The sequence below is a fragment of the Platalea leucorodia genome (assembly GCF_965183815.1).
Source record: "Platalea leucorodia genome assembly, chromosome: 8".
NCBI classification, from domain to species: domain Eukaryota; kingdom Metazoa; phylum Chordata; class Aves; order Pelecaniformes; family Threskiornithidae; genus Platalea; species Platalea leucorodia.
The window spans coordinates 345,167-371,978 of NC_138830.1; the positions used below are offsets into that span (position 1 = coordinate 345,167).

Sequence of the window (26,812 nt, forward strand, 5' to 3'; positions counted from 1 at the left end):
TGCCCGTAGCAGGGAGGTTGTGCGTGGGGAGGGATTAAATAAATCGATTAATAAACCTCTTTCTCCTAGATCAGATCACTTTTCTGTTTACTGCCTGAACTGCCTGCCTTGGCTTTTGTATTGTCTCAGGCCAGGTTTTGCTGTGGGTTGTGAGTGCTGGGTTATGCATAGTCCCGCTGCACGAGCATCTGTCTCCGTGCCTCGTTGTCAGAGCACTGCTTTGCCTTGCCGACAGCGATGGCCCACAGGCTATAAAGAACTCGATTCAGCATCTGCTCAGCCCAAGTCCCTGTGAATCCGCTAATGATGTCCCGCAGGTGCATTAAGCAGGAAGGCACGTGGTGATTTGACGGACTCCGTTCAGCCTGTGTCTGTCAGGGCTGCAGAGTCCCCTGGCAGGTCTGTTTCCTCCCAGCTGGACGGTGGTCATCCCTGGCAGAAATGGGACAGGCATCAAGTGTGACGGAAAGTGTAGATCATGATTGCCAGCTGTACAGAAGAGGCTGTGTTACTCTTCCATCACGGGAGCCTCAGGCAGGCAGGTCTTCCAAGGCTCAGCCCAAATTTCCCTCGGGACACATCCTCTGGGCATGCCTTTGTAGGTAAAAAGACTGACTGTTATGCTTGGGCTGGAAATGGCTCAAGTCCCTTCCACTGGGCTGGGGTGGTTTTGGGTGCAAATCATGCAATAGGACTGCTAACAGCAGAAATATTAATGGGATCTTCTCTACGCACCACCAAGGTCTGGTTGTCTTTGTGCCATGGACTTTACTGTCCCTTCCCTGCACTTCCAGCCTGCTCCAGAGTATAGTCTTGTAAGTTCCTCACGTGGTAATATCACCTTGGTGTCAACCAAAATTCAATGGCTTTGGACTTCAATTTATAGATAAACATGCGGAGGTAAGCTGGAAACTGAATGAGCATGGCTTTCTGAAAATCATGTCAGCAGAAGTTATCATTGGCTACAGCGCTCGCTCCGCAGAAATGCTCCTGGTCCTTGCTTTTTGTACCTCTGGAACTGAAGAGCTTTAGCAATGCTAAACATTCAAGGTATGGATGGGCGCGCACACTGTGGCCACACAATCTGCCCTCCCACAAATGACAGCAAGTGGTCCAGGTTTTTAGGGACAGCATAATGGCCGCAACGTAATTTTTATGGCAAAATCAGGGAACAAGCTGTAAAACAGATGCAAGCAATTCAGTAAGTGGAATAGTGGGACGTGAACCTGCGACATTTATTTTTAAAAGACTGAGTCTGAAAGAGGCTCATGACTGATAGCTAACTCTTTTTGTTTTATCTCCTTTGAAAAGGTTGGCCCAGCAGGCAAATTCCATCTCTGGACACATTTGAAGATTTCGAAGCCATCCCCTCCAGCACAGATGAACTCTCCAACTCTTCTGACTTGGAGGAAGAGACCAACCCTAACAATGTAATTCCTTTTTCAAATTACGCTGCCCTTTCCCTGTGCAACCTCCTCTTCTCTAAAGATTGTGATTTAACCTGCAAAGTTTGGGTTCACACCAGCCTTAAATTCAGGGGTGTGTGGGAATACAGAAGATGGGAATTTGATCTGGGGTGTTGGGAGATTATTCCAAGACTATTTTGTTGATCAGGATCAGGACCATAAAAAGTCACCCTTACTTGTAAGCTGTAGCTTTACCTGTTACAAAAGTGAGGGAAAACTCTGAGCCTTTAAAAAAGTAATTTCAGACTTTTCGAGATAACTTAACCTGGTGTCACAAACGCAATTTCTGTATCAGAATAATGGCTGGCCGGTTAATTCTAAAGCCTGAATGCACAGCACAGTTCTGTCCTAAGTTTGAATAATATTTAACCTGGGCATGATAAAAGGAATAAAAAGTGACACAATTCCCTACAGAAGAAATCTTTGCTAGCTTGAAATGCCTAATTCAGTATTTAACTGAACTCGCTCTCTCTTGCACAGTGTTCTTTCATCCATAGTGACTGTATTTCTGGTGCATTGTTTCATTCATTTTAGGGGACCAATCTTTTTCGGGTAGAAGGCAGTTTTGACAGCTGTTTCCCAGATTCTCTTACTCTCGAGGATGGAGACTTAGTTCAGTTTGTGCAGGAAGGAGAGAACGGTCAATGGTAAGTACAGCAGAGAGACCGAATTTGACAGGTAGAACAGCCATACCCTCCTGGAAAAGATGGACAATATTCAGAAGAATGTCAAAGCCTCTTCAAAATCAATCCAAATCCACTCGCCCCACTGACCACAATGTGCAAGAGGCAGTGGGAGGCACGAACATACGAGCAGCTTTGGTTAATGCCACCTGGTTGGCTTTCATCCCAAATGCTTGTGACATGAGGCTTAAGAGGACAGAAGTTTGCATAAAGGAGACGGAGGAGAATATTTGGGCTTTTGACACCTTCTAGCCAGAAGGACAACTCTCAAAGGCAGCATCCTCCCACAGGCTACATCAGTAAAATCCCCATGCCTTCCACCGAGCTGCAGCAGTGAACCAGAGAGCATTTTTAGCCCCAAAGGCTTAGATATAAGATGTGGCTGACACAGTGGAATGAATCTGGCCCCCCGAGCTCACAGACGTTTTGGTGTGTTTATTCTCTCTTGCCGACAAGTGAGTGTTAGGAACAGACCTGGCTGGGCATCTGAATGCTCTTTCCATGGGTAATTTGGAGGAAGAAGATCTGACCTCCTTGAAGCACCCATGCGGTCAGACCTTCCCTCAGAACCAACGTGCAACTGAGATGGAAGCAAGTCCCATGGGGTGAAGTAGGTGGGAAGTGAACTAAAACCACCCACCCGGGGTGATATTTACAGCAAGGGGGATGGACAACATGAAAGATTCAGTTTCTTCAGCTCTGAATTTGGCCCAGGGTCTCAAACACAGGCCAAAGCCACTGCTTCCTTGTCACACAGTCTGTTTGCAAGTGAGCTTGTGCTGGGATACTGGGTCCCCATCTGACACTGCTGCAATGTAGTTGCCAGCTACCTGCAGGGCTTCCCTGCGTCCTCTGCCTACTTCCTTAGCTTAGGAAATAGCTGCCCAACACACACCTCTACGAAACACAACCCAGGGAAAGGCAATGTAGGGAAATTCACTGACTGTTCTCTGAATTCCAGGTTAGTGAAGAAACTGGTCTCTGAGAAAAGCGACTGGGTTCCTTCCAGTATATTGCAGCCAGCAGAGGGGGACAGTAACAACATAATTAAGAACAGCAATGCAGGTAATAGAGGAAATGTGTTACTGGCATTTTTTTTCATACTAAAAAAGGATGTGACAAAAAAAGGATGTGATCAAAAAAAAGTGCACTTTCTATATTAAAGTACTCGGCCTGAGTGCACGTCTGTGCTGCAGTCTCTGGTGATGCAGCTCAGCTAGCCTGAAATTTGGTGCCTTGGGTGTCGAAGCTACTTCGGCACAGCAGCTTACTTTGGCATGGTTTAACTGTTTTCCCCTGCCCAGGCAGAATCTGAATCTCCCACCAAACTCCTGTGGCTACCAGTACCCAGGCTGACTACTTTACAGCTAGCCCAGGTGTGTCATGTGGCAAGGTGTGTTGTAACTGCAGGATAGCTTTCCTCCGGACACAGCTGTGGATTTAGATCAGCATCAGGGCTGTGGTTCTGGTCTAGGTTTGAAAACATTAAAATCTCATGAACCATTACTGCTTTCATCGTATTTCACTGCTGGCTCCAAAGGCTGGCGGAAGGGCTGCTTGGCCAGATTTCAGCCAACTCAGCACTAAAAGTCATCCTTTCTTCAGCTTTCGTTCTGACCTAACACCCAAACAGGTTGCACTGGAAAAGCTGAATCTCAGCAACTCTGCAGATCAAAGGTTTACAATTTTAGATTGATTTTTGCCCATCCTCAAATAGAATTTACCAAAATGTGTCCTGCTTTTCTTCTGGTAACAGAAGCAAGCAAAACCTGGCACAGCCAGTCCCTGGAGACCTGCGACAGAGAGCTGCCAGCATTCTATTCTGAGTTACTGGTTTCTTTCAATTTTTTTTTTTTTTTTGTCAGTTTGTTATAGTGAAAAAAGAGAAAACCCTTTTTTGAAAGCTAGCCAGGATTCTCTGCTGTGGTTTAAAGGGAGTTTGGTACTTGCTGCTCCTTCGCCTCCACAGCAGGTCAGTTCTGCCTTCACCCTCAGTGTCTAACTATGGTTCCCATTTCTTTGGCATGTCTAATGCTTCAAAAGAAAAATAAAGCCACACAGACATTACAGTTAGTTACATACCAAAAGAGCCTCCCTTGCCTTTACTGAAGGAATTAGGAGAGCAGTAGAATTGTGATTATTTATTTTTTATTTTATTTCAGGCTTTTAACAATGAACCTCAAGGCTGTAGATGGGAAATCCTTTAGACGTGTTGTAGTGACAATGCCCATGTCCTCCTTTTCAGACATGTACAACGATTCCTGCAGCACGGCCTCGGTAGAGTCAGACACCAAGGAGAGCGAGGTGGCCAAAAGCTTCCCAGCAGAACAGAGGGCTGGCAGCTGAACAAGCAGAACCAGCCTTCCTCAGGACCCCATCCATCGCTCTGTTTATTTTGGGTGGACGCTGGATCAAAGTTGCCTTTCTCACAAGCTCTGAGGTTCATAATTCACTAAAACTTTATCAGCACGAACAGATGAGAACTGTGGTGTCCCCCTGTCAAGCTGGGAAAAACAAACTTGAAAGGAGCATTAAACATCCAGAAAGCATCACAACCCACCTTCAGTATTAGAGGAGAAAAATGCTTCTCGCATTGATTACCAAACTGTTTCAGAAGACGTGGCCTAAATTAGGTCGACAGCAGAGCTGAGGAGTTACTATGCACGCACCTTTTGGCAACTTTGCTTGAACACCGAGTTACTGCAGAGGGACACGTGCCCAGTTACGAGTTCTTGCTCTGCCATGGGGTCGCCTGGAGGTTTTTCCATTTGCTTGCCCCTGGCTGTGCCTTCCCCGTCCTCCTGAATTCCAGCTGATACATCACAAACGTGCCCTTTTTGCTGATGGTCAACACCAAAAACATCCCCTTTCAGGGTGGCTGTGAAAAGGAAGCTTCTGACTTGGACCATCAGAGAGGCCTCGCACAGCAATGCCGCGACTCCTTTTGCAACGGCACAGTGAACAACCTGCTGCGTATCGCCTGCGTTGGGGTGATGCGGTGGCAACTCCTGGCAGCGAGGTGGAGGTGCAGGGCTTAGCAGGGAAGCAAAGACGCGACAGCTACTGTGACAAGAACATTTTGAACTCTTTTTACAAAATAAGTCATTCCTCTGCCCCCTCTGCAGTCTGTGGTTGCTGAATCACAATCCTTTGCATTTGGTGCCGAGAATTCAATTGAATGCCATTTAATGTCCTATGTTTGAGTAGACTGCATGCTTTCTTTGTGTGCTGGGCTATGGAGTAGATACATTTCATCCCATTTGGAATATACTTAAGCATTGCAAATAGGCAGCGAGCATTAGATGCTCCAATGAGTGGATAAAGTGTTGTTGTTAAATACTTCTTTCCAGGACATTTGATTAAAGGACTGTACCAAATCTCTGCCACATAAGGATATAATGTATAATATAATGGGATTACAGACGTTATTATTCCTATACAAGCCATTAGCTCATTCAGAGCAGCTGTTAAGGCACGAAGGCATTTTGATGGTAATTGGGTCTTAGGTCCCACAAAAGCTGCTAGTACTTTAATACAGATAAGCATTGACTAAGAGTTGCAAACAGGCAACGATCGGCCTGGTAAAAATGACCCTAGAAGCTCAAGAGTGAGTGATTGGCTTTCACTATTAGGGATTTTTTGTTTAACCCTGAGACTAGTGGTGCTCTGTGTAAATAACAAAGGGGCCAAGAGCACTAAAAATGGAGATGAAGCAAAAGCAAAACCAAAACTTTAGTAACTGAGCCTCGGAGCAAAATAGTAGGAGTCTGTATCATTTCTGTTCTCGTCTTTGCAGGGACCCAAATATTTTAAAGTGTGTCTCAGTGGAGGCTGGCATTGCAAATAGCTTAGTGTGTGAGGCAGCACAGCTGTGAAGCGGGTAGATAGTCCCATGGAAGAAAACCCCTTGGAGCAGGTAAAGGCTTATTCAGATGTTGTTTGCCTGTGACGGCTTATTGGTTAATTATGAGTTGCACTCTGGTGGTTAATTCCCATGGTTCTTCTAACTCTCAGTATCTAAACTCTGTGATTTCTGGCATTTTCCGTTCGTGACTACAGGACCTGAGAGTTCTGTACCTTTTTGGAAGCTAATTTTGTCCTACAGAGATAAGAGTTTGTCTGTTTTGTGCTCGTCATTTACCTTAAAAATGACACGTAGGCTCTCAGGAACATGGAGCCCGTTAGTGGACTGTAGCGATGAGCCTCTCGAGGGAAGAGTTGATTCCTTTCAGTCCCCCAAGGAAATACACAGTGATGTTTTCTTGTAGTGCAATTCTTTTATCCTCTCCCTAAAATGAGTTCATTGTGGTTTCTGTATTACTGTCAGAAATTGTTGCACGGCCTGATAACAGTGCTTCTGTCTACCCCTGCCCTAAGCCTAGGAGAGGGGAGGGGTAGGGGGCTTTGATTGCACATTAATAAATATAGTAGGTTTGTTTGTGTGTGTGTGTGTGTGAGAGATGGGCAGGGTTCCCCTGGGTACATGAGACTGCCAGAACTAGGATTTGTGACGTTGCTGACAGATGGAAAGATGCAAAGCTGCACTTTGGAGTTTCCCTGGAGGAGTCTCGTTCTAACGGTGCAATGGCAGTGGGAAGTCTCTGTTTGAACTGAAGGTGGAAAATCAGGTATTGTCAGTCCATCTCCTCCCTCTGCCGTTTGCAGGGTGACAGCGTGCTAGCCCTATATCCCTGGCGCCTCAGTATCTTCCTGTAAAATGGGAGCTATTGGATTTCCCACGTGTCCAGTTCTGATGCTAACTTTTAGCAGGGACCCCCCAGGGGAGAGCAAAGCATTCAGCCCCACATGTCCCGCTGTGCCCCCCGTGAGCATCAGTGGTGGCATCCTCTGGGGCGGTCTAGGGCTGGAGCAGGGAAGAGGATTGCTGCAAGAAGCGTCTCCTCTCTCCCAGCTCACCATCTCATCCTGACAACTGCAAACGTATGGGCTGAATTATAACAATTCTCCTCCCTACTTTGCTTTTCTAAACAGATTTTTTTTTTTTTTTCCTAAATCTCATGTTTTATCCTGTTGGACCAAAGTTTGAGTCACTCCTGCACCATGTCCTGAGGACGGCAACTCACTGCCCCGTGGCTGTGTGCAGCAGGGGCACAGCACCCCGCTCTCAGTCTTTGGGAGCTGGCTGTATCTCAGCTATCCTCAGACACTGCTGAACCTGGGCAGGGACCCCACAGTCACTAGTTGTGTCCTTAACCTTCCTGCAGTGCCGGCGAGCCAAAGGCAGCTGCCTGCTTCTGTCGCCAGGTTCCGGACTCAGACCGTACTGCAAGCGCCGCAGCTGGCGCGGGGCAGTAACCGGGGCCTTGGCCTGGCCGCTGCCTGCAATGCCAATGGAGGGAGACAGTGCCACGCCGCTGCGTTTGCTTTGTTAAAGAATGAAGTTCACTGACACGTCTGAAAGCAGCCAACAAGAAGTAACCTTCTGGCTTTGCTGACGAGACAAAATGGGGTTTGATGACTTTTCAATTTTTTTTTTTTTAATAGGACACAGGATAGACTTTTAATTAGTGTATTTCTGTCAAGCTAGGTGATAAACAAGGGAATGACTCTCCATGTACTGTCTAGAATATGATTTGGTAATGTCCAGCAAGACTAATGTGAACATTAAGGTATACTTATTCTGTATGTAGGTCTTTGACACCATCATTTTCAGGTAGATGGACCTAAAAATCATAGTTTTCAAATACAGACTTTGTTTCAGTGTTGTTTGGAGATGACATACTGACCAGAAAGTCATTTGAAAGTAATGGTTGCCGCCGAGTTTCAGTTGTAGAAGAGACACGGTCCAAGGTAAAGGTGTGCTGCAGCAGCACCCATGGTTGAGCACGGGGCCCCTGCTGCTTGGCCAGCGAGGCCGGGCCAGCCGCCCGGCTGTTCCCCCCGCTCTGGGCTAGCGAGACCTGCCTCCAGCCCCCGGCGGCGGCTGGGCTCTCCTCCCTCTGCTCTGCTGCCAGCTTCTGCGGCGCCTGTAGAAGCTTTACATCCGCGAAACTCTGCCCTCTGCGCAGTCGGGTGCAGTTGGCCAACAGGCTCCTTCCTCGCTGGCGGTAATGACAGACAGACAGACAGGCAGTTGCCACAATATGTAAGTCTTGCTTTTCTAGTAAACCAGGCCAAAATGTAATCAGGCCTGATCCTCTCCTCCTCCCCACCCCACTGGGTGGAGAATCAGACCAATGGTCCTTGTCTGGATCATAAACGGCTGCGGCCAAACCGCGTCTGAACGCTGGCTTTTCCTGCCAGTGACGACCGAGCTGTGTGTGTGTCTCATATTCTGGTTGTGTATGTGATGAAAAGCCATTTTATTATCCGTAAGTTTCTTAGACTCGGAGATTTCAAACAGGATTGGGTATGAGAAAGGCCATGCGCTTCCTTTCCAAAAATACTCAAAGCCTGACTTCAAATATATATATGATTAGAAATATATAAGAATAATAAGAAAAAAGAGCCAAATTGTGTATTTCTTCTTGCAGCTGGAGCTGAAATAGCTGCTAAGATTTCCTCTCCCCAGCTGAGAATTGGTACAGTTTGTTTTCCTGACATATTTTCCATGGTGTTGATAATGATGTATTTGTATATTGTGACTGATAAGAGATAATCAGACCGGGAAAGAGCACAGAATTACCTGTCCTTTTTTTCCGGTCAAGACAGAATGTATGAATTTATTACAAGGAAAAAGTGTGCAAATGAACTTTCTGCAATTACGCCATTCTGACCTGTGTAGAACCACACTTTGTTTGAAATTTATAAAAACTATAACTAGTACAAAACATTGTGGCTGATGTCTCTATATGAAGTAACAAGTCAAATGAGCTTTCTTTTTATTAAAAATAAATGAGTATCAGTAAAGGTGCATCAGCACAGCTGAAAAAAATCCACACATCTGTCCAATATAACTTTATTTGTCCAACACACGTGTCACGAAAGGCACGAAGTGGGCTTTTTCCTTTACCCATCTCCCTTCGTCCCGTTCCTGAATCCCTGGGACTCGCAGGAGCGCGCGAAGGTTCACGCAGGCGGTTCAGAGCTGCGTATGCTAACGCTGCAGCCGTGAGGCAAGGATACCTTCATTACAGCTACCCACGAGATATCTGCACACCTTTGGCTGCCAGTGGTTTATCAGGGAGCGCTAATTGACCCAAGTGCACGCTGTGGGTCTTGTAGAAGGGCAAGGAGGTAAAAATGAGAATGTAGAAATGCAATGCAAATATAGAGAGCAAAATAAATTGGAACTAATTTCAGCTGGCATCCAGATTTCAGGGGGCAAACTTCACGTCACTTGGGTTTTCAAGTCATTGGCCTTATCATGGCACTGCCCTTCCATGTCGGTATGAGAAAAAGAAGGAGGAGGAGCACACCAGACCCCAGGCGCGGGCTTGCTTTGTTCCCCCGCCCCAAGCAGGCCCCGTGGCAAAGGCCCGGGGTGGAAACGCAGGCACGCGGGGAGCAGGCCTCACGCGCTCCTGTTGCAGACCGCTGGCGCGCAGCCACGCGCGTCGGGACCCGCCGGCGCAGCTCCTGTCCCAGCCTGGCGTGGTTCGCAGCAGGCACTTCACGGGACACAGGTGGGTCACTGCCGTTTGCCCAGGAGTGTGTTTGGACGCAGCACTGACGGCGAGCCAGCCCGGCGGATCCGCCTTGGGCAAGCGCAGTCCTTGGAGCAGGACTGAACCAGCCAGCAAAGGTGCCGCCAGTCCCCAACTGGGACCAGAGCCCAGCTGGGGCTTTGCTCAGCCCCGTCTCGCTTGTAGCAGCTGCTCTGCAGAGGTGGCTCAAGATCGCGCCTCTCTCTCCTGTGCCTTACCATAAAAGAAAGAGTTTGGCCCTAAAGCAAGCACCTTTTTAAAGAACACATGGGAAAGTACAGATTTACAGACCTTAACCCTCCACTGGGGTACAGCTGCAGTCTGCACCGAGTTACCAAATCTGGAGAGGAGCAGAAGCTTTACGTGGGCTTGCAGAGCCCCAGGTCTCGGCTGCGGAGTGAGAGCCTGTCCTTCCCCCAGTTAGCCCCGCAGCCCTTTCTGTTTTCACTTTCTTTCCTAACCATCACTTGTTTCCTTCTGTGGTAGTTTACAGGCGAGAAGCATCGGGCTCCCCCCCCTCCACCTCCTTCCCGTGCATGTGACTGAGCGCTGCCTGCATCGAGTGGAACTCTCCGGTCCCCAGGAAACCCTGATTTCCCTCCCACCCGCTCCAGGGCGAGCAGCAGCACCTCTCAAACCTGCCGCTGTCCTGGCCATGGGGGGGGGCGCGCGGCAGCTCGTCTTGCTAACCTTCGCCTGCGGTGAGTAACGTCCTCCATCGTTTCTATCAGAAAAATGAGATATAGACTATGCTGGTTTTGTCTCCTTGCAGCCAGGACGGCACCTAACAGACGGAAAACTTGAAATAGCTTTGTTGCTAGCACTAAGGGTGCTTTTAATAAAGTCCCGCTGCTAAGAAATAATTACAACCGCATTTAATTGCAGCTGGTATAGACTTAGTCTGATGTTTTCCTGTGTATTTTCCCTTGCACTCTGTGGTGACATAAACTCTGACTGTGTGATGGAGTCAGCTCAAAATAGTATTAGAAGCAGGCTTTTCTGGCCTTGCTTTTCTCAATTAAAAATAATTCCCAGACCAGCAGAACCAACTGAGGTCTTGAGTGAGACAAGCAGAAGAAAAACTACAGAAGCGTTGCTGGGGTCACTCATTTGTCTGTATTGCGAGACGCAGAGCACGACCGGGAGAGCAAGAGCGAGGCAGGGAGCCTGGGGAAGGTGGAGGCAGGCTGGGCTTAGCTCAGCGACGAACCAGGTCAGAGCCGCCGTTCAGTCCTTAATGCCGCTCTGTGAAAACCTGGGGAGCTAGCCTGGCCAAGGACGTGTCCCAGCGTGTTAAGTCATCCCTCAACACCCGCAGCACTACAAAATCTGCCAGGTGAAGAGGGACAGAGCGTGATTTTACCTGTGCAATGGCTAAATGTTTGAGCTCGCTGGGGGGGCGCTGGATTTCTGTGGTGTGTTTTGCCATCGGCACACAGGGATCGCACAGGCATCAACCCCCGTCCCCCTCCCAGCTCTGCCGCGGCAGCGCCGCAGGCAGGGAAGCAGCCAGGGGCTCGGCCGCGGGCAGCTCCTGCCGCATCTGCTCGGCCTTCCCACGCCCGCTCCACAGCCGGGGCCTGCGGAAGTAGCCCCAAAACGGGTACGCGAAAGGAGAGCAAGATCAGACTGAGAGGAATAACACCAATAGCTCCGTGGTCAGCGAGTATCTTTTTGACCAGGAAGACCTTGTTTCCTCAGCTCCTTATCCATTTTTAATCGTTCCTTTAGTAATTTGCTGTGATGTTTTATTAACGTCACAAAGTCAAGTCTTTCTGTGCAGACAGGGAATTAAACATAATTAAAGTTTAAGGGATAAAGTCTGATGGGTTAGAGGTTCAAGAAACTGCTCCTGGGTTGGAGGGAAACTATGACAGTACCGAAACCTCTCAGAAAATCTTGGTGCTTTTCCAGTTCCTCAAGGACTCAAACCAAAGCAGCCGGAGCTGGCCAGAGTGTTTTCAGTGACTGTAGGAGCTTGGTCAGGTTTTTGTGTCCACACAAAATCAGTCAGCTAAAGACGAGCTTTTCTTCTGGGCAGCATAAAGCGGAACAAAGCTGCTGGGCTGCCGAGCAGCATGAGTGTGTGGTTAGACGAGAAGGCGAAAGTCCCCAGCAAGAATTTTTTCACCCACCCCGTTACAGGGCGACCGGCTGAGAAACGTCACAGCCAGATGCTGGCACTGAGCGCCTCGCTTCCCACCGTAATGCCTGGGGGCAGAGCCGCGCCGTTCCTTGGCTGGCATTGACCGACCCTCCCCAGCCACCAAAGCATGGAAACGGAGTCTCCAGGCCCGGACTGGGGACTGCGAATTTCTGAGAGCTGCCCTGATCCTTTTCCCAGAGTTTTGGTCTGAAGTGTGGCATGCGTGGAGGCTTGCTGGGCAGAACCGCAGCCCTTGGCACTTGTAACGCACAGCTTTGCAGCCAAGGTGAGGCGAGGGGACTCCAGCCGCTTGCTCCAGGAAGATAGACCGCAGGGAGCGTGCGTCCCCTGAGCAAAATGTTGGTCGTATGAAGTTTTGAGATGGCCTCATAGAGAAGAGAAACAGAGACTGACAGGGGGATGCAGAGCTGCAATGCGTTGCTCCGTGGCCCCTTCTGCCGGCCGAGCCGCGGTGGGGGAGCCGTGCAAGCGGCTCCTTTGCCAGGTTGTGCCAGGCCGGAGCTGGAGGGTAGGTCAGGCATCCCTGAACGTTTCTCTAGTGAAAAATAGTTAGGTTGAAATGACCTTTTGGGGAAAATTAAGTTTCATTTAAAAGCTATGGGTGGCATCCAAATGTTAGTGAAATAATGTTTCTCTCCGTGACTGTAAGGTAAGTGTTATCTGGTCAGTAATCGAAACCAATCTGTTAACTAAAAGCTAAGAAGTACCGACTATTTAAGACTTGTGTAAACATAATATGGGTTGTTTTGCAATCCTATAGGGGCAAAAAAGAGTGAAAATTACAACTTCTTTTTTGTTTTTATTGTGCCGACACACTTGGATGCAACTCCCTATAGCTGGCCCGGGCAACTGCTCCGATTTTCCACGGACAGACAGAGAAGGAGATAAGTTACCCGCTGTTCAGCTCTGCCAGCAGCTCTGGTAAAGCCTAGGGGAAAGTGAGAAAATGAACTGAAGTATCATATTAATTATGGCATTTTTAGGTTCCTTCTGATAAAATTCACAATCAGAGGGATCTGTCCTGTCATTTTCGTGGCTTTTCAACTGTATCAAGTTGCACTTCTTTGATGATAACAGCTACACTGGCAGTCAACAAAGGTGAAACCCAGGCAATTTTAGGAATATGGAGCATACATCTACACTTCTGCTCTTCTCTACCACAGCCATTTTAAGGGAAAATTGAAGTGTGGGTTCAGGTCTATACATCTGTTCTCATTTCTTTCGTTTTGATCTGGAATTTGATTCAAAACCCAGTAGATTTTATTATTCTGATGTAGTCTATATGTCTCCTAAAATGGTGAGACTTTGTGAATTCAGCTGTTGTTGCAGATCTCTGTTCATGCTGAGTGAAAATAAATAAATGAAAGGAAGATGAGCTTGTGAGATTTCAGCCATTCCCACTCTGAATGTGCCTCTGGCCTTAATCGATCCTAAAATCCAAATCTCAGCAACCTGCCTGCCACAAACCTTTGCTACCGATTCATGAGAAATTTCTTTGAAAAAAACAGCATACAATAAACTTCTCAGACAACGTGTTGTGGCGTCCTCTGTGGAGCTGTACCGCCAGGAATGTGAGCTGTCTTGGACTTCTGGGTCCCTTCTGTTTCCAAACTGGAGAATTCATCTCTGTCCTCCAGCCGATTTAGGCAATAAAGCATTTAACTACACCTGAAGCTTCATGCCCATCAAGGAATTCATATATGTCAGTGATTTATCATTTCTTTTAGCTTGACCTTGTCTTTACACAGTCTTGTTGCATACTCGCAAGCAAAGACTCATGCAGAAGAGGTGTAACCATCTATTCTACAGTGTACTTTTCCCACTTTTTCTTCACTTTGTTATTTACATTTAGGAGCTAGATATTTTCCTTTCAGTTCTGCAAGGGACATGCTTCTGTAAATGTTATAAGATGGAAGTGTAATTTTGGTGCTGTGGCTATTTTTAGGTGTGGTCCAAAAAGCCCCTGGATGCTGTACCCAGAAATTTGTTTCTCAGTGCTGAAAGCCCATCGCTAAGAGGGCTGGCCCTTCCTTGTTTGGAGCAGCCCCTTGGGTACCCCCCAGGAGGAAGAACTTCAGGGTTCAAGCTCGCATGGCTGCAACAAAACCAGAAATAAATATCTGGAATTTCCCTGCCTCCCAGACCGGTTTCCCAGACTATTGTGAACCACTCTAAGACCATCATGCTGCCTCACTTCCTTCACACACGCCAAATGTTCCCTCTCCCCATGCTTTGTTGGTACGTAACCAACCATCCCGTTGCCTGTTACTCCCACTTCATCTTCCTTAGACCTTGACAATTTGCTTCTAGAGAATCTTGCCGTGTTACTGCCTGCAAGGGAACTCTTGTGCTGCCTGGGGCTTGTGCAAGGTCTGCTCACGCCTCCGGCATCCTCCGGCTTCTTCCGCATAAGAGCAGCATGCGGGGAGCTGGGAGCCAACGTGCTTCCACCGCAACGGGTATATTCAGAGGTGTGGAGATTGGGGGAGCAGTGAAAAATTATGGATACTCCTACAGCATGTCTGCTTTCACCCTCCTATCGTGACTGGAGCCAAATGAAGAATAAGACCATATCACCCATTTGATAACACAATCGGTGCAGTTATGTCGTGGGTATCAACAGAAATGTTAAAGGTAAAGGTTTCTAGACTACTGACTCATTTGTTTCTTTGCAGCATTTTCCTCCTGCTTTGCTGAAGTGGCCCCGGGGGCTGAACTGTCTCCAGAAACCACATCCTTCCACCGTACGGCTACTTCTGGTCAGCCACCTTCCCTTTATCATTCTTCACCCCAGCAAGGCACCACAGTTCATTTTAACAGCACTGGCTCTCTTAGAACAACACCCATAAGCCACAGAACAACTCTGCAGACAACAGCCCAGCATCAGGTAACAGCAGCACCAGGCCATCACACAACAGCCCAGGCAGGAGCAACCACCACACAAGTGACCACCCAGAAATCTCCCACGCTGCTGTCAACATCAGCAGACAACACAACTGCAGCTGGCCCGGCCACGACCCAGGCGATGGGAACAGTTACACCCGCAGCGGAGAACACAACTGTACGCCCTGTGTCCTCAACCAAGCAAGCCCCAACACATGCGAGCACAGAAATGACAGTGGCAGCCACAAACGCAACCATAAAGCATTCAACGCCAAGTACGCAAATGACAGCTGCTGCCGTAGCTACTACAGCCACCACCATGCAAACTGTAAAGCCCAGCACAGGGTCAGGAAACCAAACAACAGCGCCTAAAAGTCCAACAGCCACAGCCATGACCAAGACAACAGCCATTCGTCCAGGGACTCAAACAGCCACCCCATCTACTGCGCTGACAGTGAGACCCACTCTTGCGCCGCAGCCCTCTCCCATCCCCACCGGCACATACACCGTTTCCAGCGGGAACAGGACCTGCATCAAAGCCGTCATGGGTTTGCAACTGATGGCTCAAAATACACAGACGGTGAGGTGGAAGCACTACAAGGCCGAGCTTTGCAATGACTGTTTCTTCATTAGCTGGAATTTATTCTTCTTCTTTCAAAGCACTTCTCAGAAGTTAGCTTGTGTGGTAAAAACAAGTGGTTTGCTTACTTTATACCAGGCCTTTTCTGTGCCACAGCATCTCAGCTGCTGTCCTTTGCCTTGTATGCTGATGTCGGTGGGACGTACGGGCGCTTTATTTCAGCGATCTATCCGTGGCAGCAATACTTTGGAGGGCAGGTCAGGCTTCAGTGTCATTTGTTTCCCAGAATGGGAGACTAGTTAACATCTGAATTGACTTCAGTGAAGGGCTTGACATTGCGAGTTGCAATGAAAGCAAGAGATTGTCAGCTCTCAGGCTTGGACTCAGAGGTGGGTTGTCCTGATGCCGACACCTGGAGCTTTTAGGGTCATAGGAACTGCCAGGCTGGATCAGAGCAGGGGACCTCCTCTCCTAGCAGTGATCCGCTCTGAATGATTCCCCTGCAATGTCTCTTCTCTCCACAGAAGCGGATGGAGTACATGGCTGTCAACCCCAATGCGACGGAGACATCTGGCAGCTGTGGGACCGTGCAGTCCGAGCTGAACATAACTTTCAGTGGAGGGTTTATAAACTTCACCTTTGTAAAGGTAATCGTTGCATTGAGAGGGAAGGAGCGTGTGGGACCGGGGAGCTGGAACTCAGGCTGCCTTTGACCCAGCTTGTGCCATGGGAAAAGGCATTTCATCCATCTCTATGCTAGTTTTCCACCTGTATATAACACGTTATCACTCCTGTCCTTCCCAAGAGGCTAGAATCACAGAACCATGGATTAATTCAGGTTGCAAAAGACCTTTGGAGGCCACCTGGTCCAACCCCCTGCTCAGAGCAGGGCTAACGTCAATGTCAAATCAGGTCTTGTCTGTTTGACCTTTGAATTTGGAAACGTTCGTATGAGCAATGAAGGGTAAGCACAGTGCCTTGCCACCCTTTGATACAGAGCGCTAGGGAACAGTGATAAAGCTACCAGTCTAGCAACACAAAGCCTAGAAATAGCCCCAAACAAAATCTGCGTCTCATTTCTACATAGGTAAAAATCTAGAGGGAGGGAAGGCCGGGTCTGCTGTTTGCATTGGAGAGGGCAGAGGGAACGGGCTTGGGCGCGGAGTCCCTGCGCAGGAACAAGGCGTGTGTGCCGGCAGCTCTGACTCACGCTGCCAAGCTGCTCTTACGAAATGGTGTCTCAGGGACCCCTGAATGCAGGGGAGGGCAGGCAATTGCTTCCCATAAATGCCAAGTATCACAACTGCCCAGCCAAAAGCCAGCTGTAGTTGTTAAATCTAAAAGGCAGCCTATGCAGTTTTAAGTGCCCAGTGGCCACGTCCCATCTTCAGCTGAAGGGGCCTAATTTCACCTAATTTCTGAGTGGAAAATTCCAAACAAGTGAACTACAACAGCAAAATTATAGATAAGTGCCTTTAAAATGCACCACACCAGGGAGACTTGTAAGTACACACAGAAGCTTGGTCAGGAGAGAGGGCTGGCTTACACTGGGAAAATGGGCTTTCTTTTTGACATTGTGTCTGTTGATACCATGTTCCCCGCTGGGACCGCATCGTGTGTGGATGAGGCTTTAACATAAGCTGCCAAGAGTGCCGCTGCTATTATAACCCCAGGAGAAAAATGCTGAGTGCAGCCATCCTCTTGCTGCCTCAGACATTGGCACGGTTTACACACTTTGGGAGGCAGCACGCAGTACTATTTATCTGAAAGCTAATAAGGGCCGGGTGGTGATGCCAGCAGGGCTAAAGACAGAAGGTAATGCTGTGTATAAAGTCATTAATGGGCAGGGAGGAATACGGCAAGGGTTGGATCCCGTCAAACTCTGATGGAGTGTAACATGCATTAAGGCCATGTCCTGGAGCTCCATAGCAGTTCAGAGCTGCATCTGGCCTTCACTGCTGATCTGTGTCCTTCAATTAATCAAGCCAAAATGTCAATTTTACAGCCTGGTTCCAAGCTCAAACTAGTGACAATTAAGAAAAGTACAAATGGCTAACCAGTCACTTCCATAGAAAGTACAAGAGGCAACAGCAAACTATACCACATCTGAGTCATTAATGCTTGAGCAGAGAAAAGATTTCAATTAATAATCATCTTGATTTTAGTCTATGGCAGAAAGTTTTCTAAAAGCTACAGAGGAAAAGCGAGGTAAAAAATCAAGGACTGTTTTGAAACAAAGGATCAGTTCAGACCTCAGTGTTTGCTTTAGATGTGTGCTTCCTGCAACAAGGGGAGCATTTTCTGCGTTGAAAGGATCCTTAGAAAAAGTCTGGTGATTCAAGTACCCATGAAAGCCCCAGCTCGCAGCAGTGCTAAGGAGAGTGATGTGAACCTTTAGGAGGTACTTGACCTGTCTTGCCCTGAAAAAGGTGGTTATTGGCACAGCATTAGACAATCTGCCCTTCACTTAAAGATAAGCCTCAAGAGCACCGCAGGGCTCGGCTTAGCCTTCTTTGAAATTCAAGTTAATAAGAAATCATTTTGCTGCTGTTTTTCATCTGTTTGGTCCCCACAGCCTCTCTAACCGCTTTGAACCAGGAGTGGTCCAGCGATGGCACTTCTGACGTTCACTGCTGAAAGCGGAGCTGATCGGGCGCCGGGGCTGCGGTGCTGGGGCAGGGCAGCGGGGGGTGAGCGGCGGGCTCAGTGCTCACCACTGCCAGCCGCTTTTTGCAAAGAACTTGAAAAAAGGAAGTTTTGTAACCAACCCACAAGGCGTGAAGTAGGAGCAGGTGTTTTCCCCAAGCAAAGTTATTCACTGTGGCCAAACAGAACATAGCGCTGCTGCAAAAAAAATGGTAATATTTGACCTATTTATGTCTTTAAATAGGAATAATGCTGAGAACCTCTTCTCTCGTGTGTTTCTTTCTTAAACCTTCCCAATCCATCCTACTAGCTCTTAAACTGCATAATGTTAAAACTCGGTGCACAGGAGACATTCATGTCTGCTGCCATTTACCCACGAGCTGCACCCCCCAGTCCCTGTGCGCTCACAGCTGGAATGAAAATGAATAGTAGGGCTGCTACATAGAGGCTCACGTTATACTCCAACACTGCTACCAGCCAAAAGCTCCTAGGGCTGGCTCTTGCTTTGTGACAGTCCTGGGGAGAACAGCGTTCAGGTTGCACCAGGGTTTTAGGGCCCATGCAGGCAGGAGCGTCAGCTGGAAACTTTGCTGTGTGCTGTTGTAGCGGGGCGTTCCACGTGAGCCGTCTGTAGGCATAGGAAGCAAAGCCAGCCAGCACCGACGGTGTCCGCAGGGTGGAAAGAACAGTTATTTCTCCCCTACACAGACACGTCCAGGTTGCTGTTTCCTCATTTGCAGTGACTGCTGCTGGCAGACAAAATAGGAAATGAGTGGTACCAGCATGAGACGAGCTCCTGGCTCTCAGCTTGTTGCTGACCTCTCCCAGTTCAAAACAACGACGAGCCCAGAAGCACGGCTGCTTTCTGCAGTTCGCTCACGCGAAGGGCATCGATGCACGAAGTGCACTGCGGTGCCAGGAGTCCCGAGTGCTTCTAAAGGTGTCGGCTTAGGTCCCGCAAGCAGTCAGACTGCAGGTCAGCGTGGATTAATTCAGGGCAGGATCACTCACGAGGGCACTGTAGGGACGCTCAATGAAAGCAGAACAGGTGAATAAAAATAAATTGGCCTTATCACATGCCTGTTAATTTGTCCAATGTATAATATTTGCTTAACTCCCTCCTACTTTCGGTTACCACAAGTATCACACGCGTGTCTAGTTTGAGCAGCGTGTGCAAAATCACACCTGCGTGGTCCAGTTTCACGGAGCTGAGCCGAACCGGTGATGCAGCTGAGATTGCTGCATTACACCAGCTTGTTACCTATGAGATGGAGTGATTTGGAAATGAAAAAGCAATACATCCAAGCAAGTTGGTTCTTGGGTCTTGAAGGTGATGCTATAAAATGTGTTTCTTAGGGAAATTCTTTGTGACCATTTTGCTGTGGTGAACTGTATTTTTTTCACAAATATGAGGATGTATTATGAATAAAGATATATCTTCTTTTGCAGCAAGCTCCAATGTACTATGTCAGTAAAATTGAGACCACATTACAGTTATCTTCTGAAGGTCAGTGATTTTACATTGTCTCAATTTCATATCAAACTGTTCTGGGTGTGGGATAGGCTTTCATATCTTTAAAACACTGAATTTTGCCAATTATGTCTTTTATCAGCCTTTCAACATGTCATTCACCTAAACCTTATAGCATGAAAATGGAAGAGAAGGGCCTGGGCTGCAGTTTCATCAGAACGGTTCAGTTTTTCTTTTGTCCTCAAAAACTTTCCCTGCTTTTCATTACTCTCAGAATAGAGATCGCTTCAAACTTAAATTTAAGATACAAAACAGTCCTCAAAGTTTTTACCTGCAAGCATACAAAAATGCTGTGACTCCAGTTCAGTTGCACGCGTCTTTCCAATCTAATATGCAAACTAAACGAATACAGTCTCTGGATCACAGAAATGCAGAGCTGGATCCGTATCTCAAATACACCGATATGGAAAGGAGGCATGTCTGACATTTTGGCTTGGCAAAAATAAGAACTGGACCCAGGCTGAGGTTCTTAAAACTGTCCTGAAATCCTAGACCTTGTCTGTGCTCTTCTCCGATGACCGGATTTTCTTTTTCTTATGTAGCCCTGCTTCTCACCATTTGAACAGTCAGGAGCTGCCCCAGATGCTACCTCCCAAGAAATGCTAAGAGATCACTTAGGTCAGAGAGAAAAATTCTGAGCCATCACTTCAGATTTCCTCTGACATTAATTTTGCACAAATTCTTCCTAATATATCAAATCTGTGACAGGTTAACGACTATATTATGTCACTTCTCTGCTTGTTACTCCTAAGTATTTGGATTGACTTTTGTCCCTGAAAGAAGAAAAAGAAATCAGGAGCTTGATGAGGTGTGTCCTCAATTTTCTTCTCACTGATGAGCACTTTCATTAACTCAAGTGGAGCCTACTCTGATCTACAGCAATTAAAGTAAAAGAAAAGCTGATCCAGAGGACACGCCTGCTAGGGATGTGCTCAGTCTAAATGATCAGAGTTTTCCTGTGCATTGCTAAGTGCAAACTGCAGCAAATACAAACTAATTGGCTTAATCATAAGTTTTAAAATCCTCAAATATACTTTGAGTCCTCCACAGCGGTGCTGGCAAGAGACCTCGTGCTTCCTGGCTGTGTGGTGCGGCCTCTCTGCCAGATGCTGGCATGTCACAGTCCACCAGCGGTATTTTTGCAGTGAGCACGCCTCTATCTGTTTCTAAGATAAAAAACTATCGAATGAGCTGTAGCAGTACACACTGGTGTGCTGATTCTGACTGAAGAGGACCAGGGGTATGCTGGCAGATGTGGCTGAGATACAGCGATGCAGAGTTGGTGATGTGAATGATTTTGTCTTAAATGGGTATATCGGCTTTCGAAGGAGGATATGCATCCAGCATATGCCCAGGTTACAAGACCTTTTCATGCTTTGAACTTGAGCCATATTTTCTGTAAAGTACTGTGACACTGAAATATGTTTAAAACCATATTTAATACATAAAGCCATACAGACTAGATATGTCAAATTTCCATGCTAGAGATGGTATCTCTGTTTTGTCTGGAAATAGCTGTGCTGGAGACCTAAGATAGTTGTCTGCTCCTGCAAGAATCCTAACCCCCTCTTGCAGACTCAGATTGTTAAAGTATGACTTGAAGAAGCATCTGAAATTTTAGCCACTTTTTCAGACCGAAGCTCAGCTGAGTTGCCTATTGATAATTAAAGCACTCATTTAAACATGGAAGAAATGTAACTGATACATTATGGGGAAAATGTCCATGCTTTAGTCACCTCTGTGACTGCTGCTCTGCCAAGGCACCGGGGATCCTCCGTTTTATCTCAGAAAGATGTTGGTTCCAACGGAGTTAGTGTGGATTCTCATTTGGCGCTCTCTTTATGGCCTCCAGGTATGCTTTACTATGCAGGCATACATGAGAAGCTGTTTACAACAAAGCTGGGGAATTCCTTTAAGTGTGCCAGCAAGCAAACCTTCCGCTTGGAGAAGAACTTCCAGCTACTCTTTGTTAATATGCAGCTGCAGGCATTTGATATTGTCGGTAACCAGTTTGGACAAGGTAAGTAGAAAGGATACCTTTTCCACCCTTCCGAGATCTACATGTCAGCATTCTGGTAGCCTGAGGTACCTCCTGCTGCTCCATTATAACCATACAGATGTGGTGATCCTATTACACCTGTAGCACAATCACAGCTTTGTAACAGCTCCCAAATACTGTAACCTGTCCGCTGCTGTACTCTCACCCTTTTCTGAGACATTTTCAACACGGTACTATCACCTATGGAAGATGGAGAAGCATCTTTCCCTCCTACATTCAATAGCTTCTCTTTCACCTTCTCATTAAAAATGTTCAACTCTACAGCCACCATTTTATTCTTCACCCGTTTTCTCCCAGAGCAAGGGGAGGTGTGTTCGCCACCATTGCATTGCCCAAACCCCTAATACGTACAGTTCTGTTCAAGGTCACTGTTCTCGATATAGTCAGATTTTAGCTATTTTGAAAGGCTCTTGACACTCATGATGTCCCACAGCTGCAGCAGCAAACCTGCCGACTAATAAGGGATATTTGTGAATGCAGGATGATACTTTCAGAGCAGCTGTGTCTAGACGTGATGAAACGCGCTCCTGAGGAGCAGCACAGTTGGCATGCTCCCTAGTTTCAGAATTAAATGTGATGCTCAGCTCTGCGATTTGTCTTTTCTTGAGTACAGCCACAAAGAGGCAACCGTGTAGCTTAGTAAAAGACAGAGGCAGACCAGTATCGACTCCCCTGGTCCCCGGATTGCCCACACTGGGAGAACGTATTGAGACTCATCACAACTTCTTCCCTACGCCCACAGCTGGGGTTCCTTCCACAGGGAAATGAGATGTTGTCATCCTTGTTTCTTGTCCAGCGATGCAGCCAGGACCTGGCCAGGGTGTGGGGTCCAGGACTGCTGGGTGCACCAGCAAACGCCCGTGTCCCCCAGCATGGACATTCTCACGGCCTACTGCCTGACTTCTTATGAGATGCAGGAAAGATCCTACGGAAAGCAGAGAGGCGGGCTAGATGGATGGTACCCTGTGGTCTCCTTCAGATTGTACATCTTCACATTTCTGTGCCTTCCTCTCAGGCTGTTTCCATACAAGAACTCAGGTGGACGGACAGGCTTATCAGCTATCCAGCCCTTCACATGCACTAATAAAGCACTCCCTTCTTCTGACATTTGACTTTCAGCATGCTTACAAAATATTTTCCCTGCATTCTTCTTTTTACTTTAGATGTCTTTTGACTCGGTTTGGCTCTGTTTGACTGATTCTTCTTTTGTTAGCTCAGCATTTTGGCTGCCTTTCTTATTCTAAAAGGAATACAATGGAAACAACGTATGGGGCTTTTTTAAGATATGGACTTTTTTTTTCTTACAAGCTGGAACAACTCATAGGGTCCCATCTGGTCCCCAAATTCCCATTTGAATTTGTACAATGAATGAGTTCAGATATGGCTTTTGGTATGGCCTCACCTCTAGCAGAGGCAGACCTTAGAAAGACTCTCTCTCTCACCCCAAGGTCAGCCTAATCTCTGCTAATCAATACCATATACAAAATTAATTTATTAGTTTTGCTTTTAATCACAGGGCTGAGAAAGCAGCTACCACCGCTGAAATAATTCCCCAGTGGCCATGAAATAGTTATGAAACTGTTAGGTACCTCTGCTGTGTATGCAGATTTTGAAAGACAAAATCCCCAGTGAAGGAATGAATCTATACACATCACCAGCCTCCTCCCCTCAGGTTTCTTGAGACTGGTAGTTTCACTTCTGTTGCTCCTGATTTGCTTATCTTTAAAAGGGGAAGAAAACACTAGCGATCATTGGTTTCAAGTTCCTTACAATTTCGTACAGACTGCAGCAGCATTACATCAATAGCTTGGCCTGTTTGAGTCTGGATAGCTGTAAAAGTGTCTTTTGAACTGCACCAGTATATCAGAAGCAATTCCTAGAGTTCATAGCCCAAGATTTTGTCAAAGCAAAATGGCCAATTCAAATATCTCTGGCTTCTGCAATACTCAAATGCAAGTATTTTTCAGCTCGCTTCCTTAGCAGCAGGTTACATTAACCAGACAAAGCTTTTAAAAGGCAGCACCTAGCAGATTGCCGATGCCTTTGGCTTTGCGGCATTGCATCACATGAGGTCACCATCTGGATCAGAGGAGAAGAGGATCAGATGTTGGGGAGAGCTGCGTGGAGGCTCTGGAGCTGTGACACGATGTCACACACGCCACACGCTCCCGGGCTAACTGCCCACCGTTGGCGTAAGCCTCCCGCTGGGGAAAGGCCTGAGCTCAGCTGCAGTCTGTGCCAGCGTAGTCATCAGAATTAGGCAATAACAGCAGAGGCCTTTGTCTCAGAGCACTGTCGAAATCTGCCTTGGAATAGTCACAGGGAATGAAAGAGGTGGGGGCTGTTGGATCTCTCTGAAACCTTGGGTATAAACTGGATTCACTGCTGAGCTGTGATATACTTTGGCGTTTAGCTGATCAAGCTACCCTACTTAGAGGACAGTTTGCTACTCAGGTGCTACTCAGAGCATCATGCTAGAGGTCTTTCTTTCCCTGGAGCCCAAGGAAAGACCATTCCTATAGATCAGATGGAAGGCATAGGTCTGATCCAGTTCTGGGATAACACATTAGTGATCATTCCCAGACCTTCCCTTCACTCCCAGGGCTACACTTGTTGTATGGTGACTTTGAGACTGATCCTGCCATTGTTACTTGGGTAAATATTCCATTTATGTCAGTGACCCAGATGGTGCAGTCTCTCCATAGGAAAGCTGCCAATTTACTCCAGTCTGGAAGTTCAGTTTTAAGCAGTGAGTTTTCACTTAATGAGAAGATGACTTGAATATTCATTTGGGTAGGGACTGGCTAAGGAAGTCAGGATTTGCCCTCTCCGTAGCTAAGAGGTATGTTTGGAGCGAATATATCTTTGGCTGGTTCTTAAAAGATATTATTTGTGTCAAAACCTTTTCTGATATCACCATGTGTACAGTAAAATTACAATGGTACTGCTAAAGCAACCCCCTGGACTAAGTCCAAGGCTTCTGCCTTCCTAATCTCTTGGTGTTCCGAGTTAGCCACAATTATCCAGAAATATTCTGAATTAAACACAGAGAACAATTACAATTTGATTTTTCTTAGGAGACACTGACTCTGCTAGGATCCTTGCTGCGCTAATGATGTGCTGGACTATGGGCTCCCTTCTCTGGCCTGACACTTTTTACCGGGCAGAAGCAATTAGATGCCACATAGCAGCAGGTTTTGTCTATGCCAGATGTGTCTTGCTCTTTATTTTCAGACTTGCACTTTGTAGTGTGATGCTCCACGTCAGCAAGAAAGCCCTCTGCTGTGCATGTACTGATCTTGATGGTAAAACAATTACCGTGGACATGAAAGAGCAGAGTCGTTCCCCAGTGAAGCATGTAGCTATTTCGAAAGGAGCAAGTACTGTTTTCTTGAGATAAGATTCACCACAGATAAAAATGTATTAAGTATAGCTCAGGAAAAAGAAAGAAAGAAAAAAAGGAAACAAGGTTTTGAGAACTTCTGGCTTGTATTTGCTAACTTTTCTGGAATATGGATGTATAGTCTGGGAGTACGGTGTTCTGCTGTAACACGTGTTCTGATCTTTTACTTTCAGAAGAAGAATGTTCTCCTGATAAAAACAGCAAAGCAGCTCCCATCGTGGTGGGCCTGACAATCCTGGGATTGTTTGTCATTGTGTTTGCCACGTTCCTGATTTCCAGAAGAAAGCCACATAGAGGATACGAACGTATCTGAGGTGCCCGTGTATCTCCAAATGTGTGCAGCAAGTAGAGAAGTCACAGGAGTTTTAGCTTCTGCCTGGCAATCTGATTGCCCTGAAGCCATATTTGTAAGTAGGTTGACACCATGTGTTTAAAGCTACTGAATATTTCTGGAAGCGATTTCTTTAAGGTGGAAAGGAGAGAACTCGCACCATCTACTTTAGGCTATTCTTAGCATCTAATTTAGATGTAGTCCAGAAGACCAAAGTGAGGAGCCTAAATTCTTCATATTATCAACAAAGGAGGCAATTCAGACCACCTAAGTCAGATGCCTAAAAATAGCTTAAAACGGGCTGTATCACTATCCCCCAGAAAATCCATCAGGTTTCTTAAAGATGCCATTTAGATTTATTAAAAAAGATGAGTACAGTGATGCGACCTTCAAGTGAATAAACCAGAGGCCCACAGCCGCAGCCAACCCTGTTAAATCAGAGCTCAGTGAAAGCCTTGTGGGAACATCGTGTACGCTGAAGTCTCAGGGCGAGTGCCAGTGTGACTTGAAGGTAGTAACTGCTTTTGAGATTAAGTCCAGCTAATGTTCTTCGTTGTAACAAGGAAAATCTCCTTGTCACAAAAGATTTACAAAGCTAAACACACGCACAGCTGTGCACATACGCGCACACACACCACATACAAACCTGTTCACTGCAGCAAATGACATCAGAATGATAAGAAATTATATGTAAAAGGATTTACAAAAGAGAAAATAATATTAAATAAGAGCACGCTTCTCCCTTAGGAGTTAGGGTAATGACTTAAATTCTACCAATAGAAGTTTTGCCTGGAAAAGGACTGTGGAATGGCACCCATTAAACAAAAGAAAGATGGAAGTCACCTGCAAAAATTCCTTGTTAGTTTAATCTGTATCTAAACAAAATAGAAATGCTGGGAGATAATTTAATTTCCTTTAATTATGGCCCAAATCCTGAGCAATGGAACCTCACTGGATCTTCACTGGGTAAAACTGATGACAGTATCTTGTGAGTTTAATTTCCCTTAAGTATTTTTGAAATAGTTTTGATATTTCACTAGTATTTAAGCATTGAAAGTTTACTTATTTAAATCAAGAAAGAAAAGAAATCCTTCCATTCCATGAATTCCTAGAAGATGCCGGTCTGTGTCAAGCAGAAACACGGTCATACTGTTCCATAATCGACATAATACGTAGCTGTGGAAGTAATTAATTCTCCGGAAATGTTCCCTTTGAGTCTGAATGAACCAATGAACAAGAAAGACACAGGCAATTTTGAAGCACTTTTGTGCTTGGAGAAGCATAAGACAGAAGTCAGAACCAGCTGCGAGCAAGGGAGGCAGTTGAATAAGGTTATAAGGTAAAGTAGCACTAGAAACAGGGTACCAAACGTTCAAACCTTTAATACAGACAGAGTGATTCGAACTGTTTTCAGTTGAATACTCAAACTGACATCTGAGTGTTGCGATTATTATTT

The 26,812-nt window shown here is 46.6% G+C and overlaps 2 protein-coding genes across 2 annotated transcripts in view; both read left to right on the forward strand.

The window, feature by feature from the left end:
- The window catches only part of MCF2L2 (MCF.2 cell line derived transforming sequence-like 2), a gene marked incomplete at both ends in the record, with an annotated part of 155,881 nt that extends 151,386 nt beyond the window's left edge, over positions 1–4,495 (forward strand). Inside the window, 4 exons of the mRNA XM_082319538.1 lie at positions 1,312–1,430; positions 2,001–2,113; positions 3,111–3,214; positions 4,395–4,495. Of these exons, the coding sequence (XP_082175664.1) occupies positions 1,312–1,430; positions 2,001–2,113; positions 3,111–3,214; positions 4,395–4,495 (437 nt within the window). The remainder of the gene's footprint in view (positions 1–1,311; positions 1,431–2,000; positions 2,114–3,110; positions 3,215–4,394) is intronic.
- A 5,848-nt stretch (positions 4,496–10,343) lies between these two features.
- LAMP3 (lysosomal associated membrane protein 3) lies at positions 10,344–26,812 on the forward strand. The gene is made up of 6 exons (XM_082319156.1): positions 10,344–10,457; positions 14,599–15,386; positions 15,911–16,033; positions 19,482–19,539; positions 21,416–21,583; positions 25,199–26,812. The coding sequence occupies exons 1-6, from the start codon at positions 10,412–10,414 to the stop codon at positions 25,336–25,338; spliced, it is 1,323 nt and encodes a 440-aa protein (XP_082175282.1). The 5' UTR covers positions 10,344–10,411; the 3' UTR covers positions 25,339–26,812.